The sequence below is a fragment of the Petromyzon marinus genome, chromosome 10 (assembly GCF_048934315.1).
Source record: "Petromyzon marinus isolate PM22_M1 ecotype Great Lakes invasive population chromosome 10, UKy_Petmar_22M1.pri1.0, whole genome shotgun sequence".
Taxonomy (NCBI): domain Eukaryota; kingdom Metazoa; phylum Chordata; class Hyperoartia; order Petromyzontiformes; family Petromyzontidae; genus Petromyzon; species Petromyzon marinus.
In genome coordinates this window covers 15,827,154-15,836,274 of record NC_133676.1, presented here as the reverse complement: position 1 = coordinate 15,836,274, position 9,121 = coordinate 15,827,154, and the positions used below count along the sequence as shown (strand labels likewise).

At 43.4% G+C, this 9,121-nt stretch overlaps 1 protein-coding gene across 1 annotated transcript in view; it reads right to left on the bottom strand.

Moving 5' to 3' along the window:
• Positions 1 to 1,842: 1,842 nt before the first annotated feature.
• The window catches only part of PDIA5 (protein disulfide isomerase family A member 5), a 42,873-nt gene continuing 35,594 nt past the window's right edge, over positions 1,843 to 9,121 (bottom strand). Inside the window, exon 17 of the mRNA XM_032951072.2 lies at positions 1,843 to 8,914. Coding sequence (XP_032806963.1) covers positions 8,855 to 8,914 — 60 coding nt within the window. The 3' untranslated portion in view covers positions 1,843 to 8,854. The remainder of the gene's footprint in view (positions 8,915 to 9,121) is intronic.

The window sequence follows — 9,121 nt, the reverse complement described above, 5'->3', positions numbered from 1 at the left end:
GGGGGGGGGGGTGGTGGGGGGGGATGGTGGGGGGGTGGCCCGGTAGGGGGGGGTGGTGGGGGGGGATGGTGGGGGGGTGGCCCGGTAGGGGGAGGGGATGGTGGGGGGTGGCCCGGTAGGGGGGGGGGATGGTGGGGGGGTGGCCCGGTAGGGGGGGTGGTGGTGGGGGGGTGACCCGGTAGGGGGAGGTGGTGGGGGGGTGGCCCGGTAGGGGAAGGTGGTGGTGGTGGGGGGGTGGCCCGGTAGGGGGAGGGGGTGGTGGGGGGGTGGCCCGTTAGGGCGAGGGGGTGGTGGGGGGGTGGCCCGGTAGGGGGAGAAGCCTCACCTGTCATACTCAAATGAAAATAGCTGTTATGAAAATAGCTGTTACGAAAAGTAAAACATAATAAACGAAAAATGAATAATTTTCCACTGATCTGTGTTATGTCATTTCTGTACGATTCCAATAATTTTCATAGTCAAAATCGCCAAATTTGCGGAGCTCCGCTGCAAATACAGTTTCAGTTTTCAGTTTATTTATTTTGGTATAGCCCTGTGAGCCATTCGGCTCTTAAATCGGGTGCAACCACAACAAAAACACGAACAAGAAAACATCTTAAAGTGACTATGTGACCGTGCAAACAGAAAATCCATGAAAACAACTAAATATTCCTGAAAAAAGCACCGTACACCAACGCTGTGTGCAAAAACTCCCACAGGAAGAGACGAGAGGTGAGGCAGCGACGAGCTCAGCCTCCCCTCTGATTACACAACCACTCAGAAACCGGATGGAGCGTGGGCAATAAGCGCGTGCCTGTTACTATCTCTCAGTATGTCACCAATGTAATGTTTGTAGACCCCTTCATTTCATGTCCTTGCCTTCCATACTCCAGGTAACTTAGTTCACGTATGTGTATAAAGATATTTAGGCTCGCTGGTTTCGTCATGAAACTTCAATAAAAAAAGCCCCAGGGGAGGCAGCTATCACATCTGCCTCACAGAGGGGGGCGTGTCTGACACGCCCCCCTCTGATACGCCCCCCTCAGTGTGTGAATCTGGCTCTGATACGAGCCAGTGCCTCCCCAGCCATTGACCTCACCGCACGTCACTGGTACAGACGTCAGGCTCGGGATCGAACCCACAACAACCTCCTGTATATCAAGTGAAGTCGTCAACATTTCGCCACCGCAGTTGTAATCGATTTGGTGATCGATTTGTCTCGGCGGCCATAGTTACCGCGATAGAATGTACACGCTTACAAGCACGGTACGACATTTACACATGCCGGGCCAACTCAGCCTATTATATTATCCTTCTGGGGGAAACGCAATTGGTATCAGTAAGTGGGAAGTCAAAAGTGCGGGTTGGTGAAGATGAGGGCACTTGCAGAACCATGGGTTGTGTTCCACTGCCCAGTACTGCCCACATCACCGATTCCAGCTGTCTAATGTGCAAGGCAGTCGGTCGCCTTCCATTCAAGCACTATCGAGGCTCAACCCTGCGTTGAGATGTGATGAAATCGGGCATCATCCAGGTGATTTCGTCACATGCAGGTGCATCACTGTACGAGTCAAACGGGCAAGAGTATTTATTCGAGAAGAAACTTTATTACCATCTTGCCATAAAACGATTGGTTGGTTATTCCATGTACGGGTCATGATACGGTTCTATTTGGGAGGCTTGTATGTAGGATGTGACTTAATATATACCCACTTATTGTAATGCATTTCTTCACATTGTTTCGTAAAAATACAGTTTCCCTGAATATTACAATTTATTTGAAATACATTCACGCAAATTGGGAACTTAATGTGACGTAAAGGGACTGAAATAAAAACCCTTTACAAAAGTAGATGAGTCCGATTTTGTCCCATGGCCTTTATTGAAGTGGTTTGCATCATATTGTTTTGTTAAAATCATCTATACAACATCCATCAATATCAACAAAGCAGTGCCTTTCTCAGATTAAGTCAAGACACGAAGGTCATGTCTTTGCAGTGTTCGGGGATGAGTGCTTCAGTAATTTCAACTGTAAACACCGTTGATACGAGACAACGTTCCGATTACAAAAATATCGTCCGAATTTGTTCTCTTACAAAAAAACCACTAAAGCTGCTTTGCTTCATTTTGCATTCAAATTCACAAACGCACATGCGTACACGCATTACCGAAATCCGCTCAGAGGTCGAAAAGGTGGAATTTTAAACAAAGGCATACATTTGTTCAACACTGGCATATAAAAGCAGTGATAGTGAAAGCCCCTATTTCTCTACGTGGCTTTGTAAGTCTCTTTGCAGGGTGTTAGCTGAATATATTTAAACACAAACATACAATGACAAAGAGTTTCCATGAGCAAACACCTACTAAACCATCACACCATATGAGGGAATAGCAAGTGAAAGAGGGCCAGTTGCATGTCTCCCCAATGCTCATGTATATACACCACACCAGACATTCATTTAAGGCTGAGTTGACCTGGGTGAAGGTTAAATATAGTTTGAGATAACCCTCACCATGTGTGTACTGAGTCAGATATTGAGCCCATGTTTCCAAGATCATATAGCACAGCACAAACCATTTTTTTTGCCAACACTCCCCATACACAGGAGATTAACATCAGAAACAGATCCAAAATCAAATGTGGAATTTCAAGCAAAAGCACAAATCTGTTCAATACGCTTGCCATATACAAGCATTGGTCTTAAAATCTTCTATATTACGCTGTTATTTATAAGCCTCTTTTTATCAAGGGTGGTATTTGCATATATTTAAACACATTCACACAAAGCAGCCGTACATGCACCAATGTGAAATTCATAAACTTAACCGTGCAATGTTTCAGAAGGCCAATTCCCTTGTGTTGTAATTGACTCTCCTGGATAATGGAGCTGTGATTATGTCCGTCACGCCTTGCAAACATTCTGGCAAGTCCAATTTGTCGGATTGATTTTAATGTGCAAGTTTGCTTGGTGTATTGAGAGTAAATGATCATTGTGGAAACAAAAACATAATTAGCAATTAAGATTCATTTAGAATTGCAGCAGGGATAAATATTGATTTAGTTTCTTCCCATAAATGTACATGTAAATGTTCAGGTTATGATGTATCAAGGAACAAACATTTAAACAATTCTCAATCTGAAATTCAGGACACGATTGCTAAACTACGTATTTTAATTTGAGGTCTTTCGTCATATATTGGATTATTTTTTAAATACTACCGTACCAACAAATGGAAACTATTTTTTGTAAGACTATGGCTTAATTCAGATATTGAAACAGCCCATCATCCCTCAGAGGTGACTAAAACCAGCATGAATTTGGACAGCAGTATTTTATACATTTGAATGCAGTGGACCCCACTCTAGGAACATTCGAACAATCAGGTCAGGGCCACTGAAGACAATGAACACCCCCCCACTGCTTAGGAGGCACGTTTAATCTGGATGGTTTAATTACAAAATGCTTTTTAAAGAAAAAAAATGTGGCACTTATAACTGTTCACATGCATTGTGAAACGGATGGACGTTATAAGCACTTGACGTATTATTTTACAAAACATCTTTCATCTGCATTTACGACACCGAGTCAGTGTTGTAATTCCACATTCCCAAGCTGAGGGTCGGTCTCTGAAAAGGTCAACGACTGTGGACTTCTCACAAAGAGGTACTAATTGTATTCAATCTCGAGGGATGCTGGACTGAATTATTCTCCCCAACCGGGATGAGATCTCTAGAATTTGAAAATTCAAACTTCTAAATTGAGTCACGTGCTATGACCACAGCGCCACCCGGCTGGGTTACTAATACACCCCCCACATTTGTAAGACGTACCATATTCTCATAGCAGGGACTTAGCAACGATGAAAAGTGTCCCCAAAAGGTTGTAACAGTAGGCAAAATGTATATGGCACAGCGAACATATGGACAAAGCGAATTGGATGAAGTGCAACGAATGTGTGGATGTATAATATATAGACACCACGTGAAGACAAGACCACAACACTTCATCAACATAAGTATTCACGCGAAGCAAACACCCAATGTATAAGAAAGATAACCTGGCCAATGGAAGATTAGCGGAAGCTTTTTGGCAGCAATGCTTGTGGAGAACAATGTAAGGCTTGGCATGACATTCCCAACAGTGCTCATCCTAGGGATAAACCAGCCTGTTGCCATAGGAATTTGGAATTCCAGCAGCGGCTCAGGAGGACAACGTAGATACATGTTGCCCCAAGGTTTGTTTGAGCAGGCAAGACACTTTTCACTTTATTTATACAGGAAATGTAATAGCAAGGGCAGTGTCGAGAACATGTGGAAATATTGACAATCCCAAGGGCATGAAGCCACAAATTAAATGCCTACCCCATGCCCACCAAAAGAAGAATGGTAAACATTAACCATCTGGCTTCGTGACATGTATCCTCATTTGATGTCAATAGTAACAGCTAAGCTTGCTTTTTAATTACTGTATTCTAAATTAAAACGCATTAGCTGACTAATTACAATAAAAAAATGCATGTCAGCATTGCATAGCAATTGTGCCACAGGTGTCATGCCTTGAAATTAAGATTTTTCCGGTGGGACTTTTTGTGAAAAATGTAACATCACATTATGCAGGGAATGGTCTCCACTAGATGACAATACAGAATAACTTCTGAAATCACGTGAATACACCTCTTGAAAAACACTGCCCTGAAAAAGTGTTCATCACGTCAAAATCATACCAAAATGTTTATTTAACACACCTGGATTATGCCGAGTTTCGGGACAAATACCTTTTTATGATAAATTTTTGTGCAGTCATTGGTGACCAAACTGAAACCATGAACTAACCACACATGAGCATCCGGTTTATTCCAGGGTGGCTGAAGCCCCAGATTGTAACCCAGGATTCTCATCATTGCTGGCAGTCCTTTAACACAATATTAGAGCCGAACCACCCAGACACCTCACCATTGAGTGTAGATCTCATTGAGGTAGTTTCACCATGCAGGCTTAGGGCTTTCAATTTATATAAACATGTTTTTGTTTTACCCTTGATTAACATCACGAAAGTGATGTCTACAAGTAAGCCACGTGGTCCATCGACACCAATCATCACCATCACCACCGGAAGTATGGCTTCGCCACCACAATACAAATACTTTGCGAGTGAAGCTAAAAAAAGTCGTCCCTAAAACACAAATGTGTAACCCATTCTAATGGACTAACTCACACCCTATAGGACACAACCAAAATTATTGAGTATGCGATTTATACTCCATGAAACTAAGACAGTCAATTCAACTGTTCGAGAACATTGCGCAAGGCAATTAGAAAATAATCACCCTGAAACACAACTCGCCGAGCGTCAAGAATATTCCAGGAGGCTCCTGCTTGGAACGTCTGGCCAGTTCCTCGAGTTATAATAACCTTGTGGATAAACCGGCTGTTTATATTTTGCTCTTTTCATTAAAAAAAACACCAGTTAAAAACATCTCCCTGCTCTAATTGAGCATGACAGTGTTCTTCTCCACCTGCAGCCGAGTTGTTCATTCCAACTTTACATCAACTCATGATTGGACAGATCGTGGGCTGAAACGTGCAGACCGGCATTAACCCTTTCCCGTTCCGAGACGTCCGCTAATTCATCACTGAATCTCTAAACGCGCAAGCGGTTAGTGTTGATTTTATTTAGAGGCACATCGCTGTTATTTTTAAAGATATTGTACTCACCGTAGAGAAATGTAGCAACACGACCGCACTATAATAGCTGGCGCCAAACTGTGCCACGCCCTCGCGCATGGCCCTCTTCCGATTCTGCTCTGATAACGTACGTGTACGTCATTGGATCAGAATCGGAAGAACTGAAGACGTACACATACGTCATCGGAATGGAAACGGGTTACTCCAAAATCTTGCGACTGTGAGTAAAGCATTAAAAACAAGGTACCGCCGAGAACGGACTGTTTTGGCTCTACACACGTCTCCTTTATAGGATTGAGCACGCTTGGGTCAGATGAGTTCTAAATGTGGCAGTTGACAAGAATGTTGCGAGTTTTTCTGGATCAAGAGGAAAATAAATGTATAGGTTCTGGGAATGGGCGTGTTTATGGCTATCAGATACAGCAAGTTGTTCAGCGCATAAGTCTGCAGAAACAACCTTCTCGCAGCAGAGAGAGGGAAGGGAAAGAGGGTGAAAAGAAAAGGAGATTTATCACAAGGGATGGGTTTCTCAAGACAGAAGAATGCTTCATAAATGAGGGCAGGAACAGATGGGGATCTGTGGCCGGCAACCTCTTAGACACCACAATTTGGCCACTTTTTAGACTGGGCCTCACCATGCGAATGTTGAATTTCCACCACCAGCTCCAATTCCGTTGAGCAGGGGGACAGGTTTTACTTGACATTGACTTGTAAATAAGAAAACGAACCTGGACTCTGACCTGATTAGAAGACAACGAATGGAATCATCCACACCCACACGAACTATGTCCAAGCACCAAGATGCTTTCTCGATACAAGACTAACCTTGACCCACGTAGGTCACTCACCGTCATTATCCTCAACAATGCATCCTATTCGTAACCCAAATCTTACTGTAAAGCAAGTGAATATGCTCAGAAAGAGAACACACGCAATGGTAAGCACTACATCATGTCATTTACAAGTGTTTTAGTTATAGTAAGATGTTGATTTACGAACGAAACATTTTTAATCAAAAAAATTGCACCTATTACGGCAACAATATTGTACAGTAAACCTTATTTAAACCGCGGTGATTGTAAATAGTGCAAAGGTACACTGTGACAAGTAAACAAATTGAAATAAAGAATTATTATGGTTTGCAGAAGTGTGCTGGAGTTGCAATGTGAATACGAGTCATTGAAAAACAAGAGGTGTAATTTTCTCTTTGATACGTTGAGGGTGCAAACTTTTACAATTATCCATTGCTGCAAGGTTACTTTTAAAAAAGTAATCCGCTTCGGACTACTTAAGATTTTACATACAAAGTAACAGAAATTCACGTGTAATTTTCAAAGTAACTTACTCGAAATGTATTACTTTTTAGAGCTTTCCAACTTAGGTTGAAAGTGTTTACGGAATTAGCTCTGTCCATCTGTCCCTTAATAGGGGGCCAGCACCAAGACATTGAAAACCGCATGTCGGAAAGCATCACAATCCTTGCTTTCCACGTGATTTATCCTAACTTGATCAAAGTAATTTTAGGCTGGTTTATCCGAAGCAATAACAACACTACGCGATGAATTTTACCTATTGCGCAAATGCCAGCGTATATTTCTGTGGCAAGCAATACTACGTAGGCTTTTCCGTGGTTGTGCTGTATAGATTTACGATGCATTCTCGGGTTGTCCGACGTTTGTTGCGTGACCTACGTCAGCTTCGTCTGCTGCTGTCCTCCTCGCATTAATCCAAGCTGCTGACAAGCCATCATTTCCTCCTCCTGCCATTCGGTCTTGGAAGAAACTTTGAATATTTAACGGTAATCGTGTAAAAAAGTAATCAAGCAGTGCAAGATACATTGTTTACATTCTGACAATGGTTCAATGAGATAGCTAGATGGCGACAGGAACACGTCACTTGCGAGGCATCACTCCCCAGCAATAAGTCCCATGGTAAAGACTCCCTTCTTTCGTATGGATCTCAATTTTGAGTAGCAACTCCAAATCGATGTCTAGGTTGTTAATCCGGGCACAGGTTAATCCCACTCCCGCCTTTGGAAGAATGCTCGCAATGGACATGATTTCAGGGTGCGCGTGATAAACACCGACCACATTTTGGAAGCCTCGCCAAAGTACACGTTTGTTCATGTGCCGCAGCCCAACGAGCAATGATTTACATTCTGTAGCAGCTGGTACACGTTATTTTCTCAGCTGTTAGGGTATCATCATCATCATCATCGTTAACTGGAGAGAATGTTTATTTCGTATAAACCCTCTGACAACGGTGAATTAAAACAACCTCATGCCATCTGGCTGTAAAAAAAACCCCAGTTGGGACCCACAGGCGAGTAATTGTTGTATCTCATAAGAGTCCACTTGTCGCCGCTGCGTAGGTTTTGCGGTCGCGCTGTACGACTCTCTGTTGTGCTTTGGGATTGTACCGCGTGTTGCTCGGCACAATGTCTGACGTTGGCCGACATCGGTTCCTGAAGAAGCTCCAAGAGTGTGCAGCGAAACGTCGGACATCGTCCCGAAACAACAACACTCGGCACAACACGAAAACGCATCGTGTATCGCTGGTTATAAGTATGTGCAGCATCAGAAAATTGTGCGTAGCAGAAACACGATTAAACGTGCAAGACACGAGAGCCAAGGTTAATTGTCATTAATCAATACACCAATGATAGGAAAAGTGTTCCTCAGTTATGTCTTTGCTTTTCACACATATGCATGAGTATGATTTTTTTTGCCTCTTACCCTACTGTCACATGACTTGAAATGTCTTCACATGTTTTAATGGTCAACAGATAAGATGTTGCATATATACATTAATATGGTATCTCAATGGGCTCGCACATGATTAAATGAAGGGCTGACTGAACTTGATTTAATGACTGAATGATACATAGCCTTGATGTAGGAGGTCAATACCTTGATAAGCAGGTTAGGCTTTTCACATTGTCTCTGAAGCGACCTTCAAGTACCAACAAGACTGCTTTTACCATCGGACGCCAAGTCAGCAGGCGAAAACCCATTTTTTTGTCAGAAGCAGTCAAGACGCTAATCCTGAATAAAGTAGCCTCGTGTTGCCAGGGCTTAAGGGTGGGTTGATGTCGAGGGTTAGTTGCGGTCAGGGTGGGTGTGGAACAGAAGGCGGAGGAGCGCAGGTGGGAGGTGTAAGGGAGCTGGGAGGGACCCAGGAGCAAATCTTTCAGAGTTCGGAATGTGACTTTCCCCGCAGCGAGAGGAGGAAGTTGATAAAGTCAGCCTCCTGCAAGGAGAGACGAGAGAATCAAATCAGACATCGGGTTACAATGTGACACATGTATTGCAATACCGCCATGGGTGTGCACTGGTCAAAAGGCATTTCAGTTTTAACTCAAGATGTCAACGCTGTCTGTCTCGCTGGTCAAACGAGCGTGGGGCAGTGTTCATCTCTCTCGGTGGCCCCAAAGGCAGTGATGAAAATCCCACATTC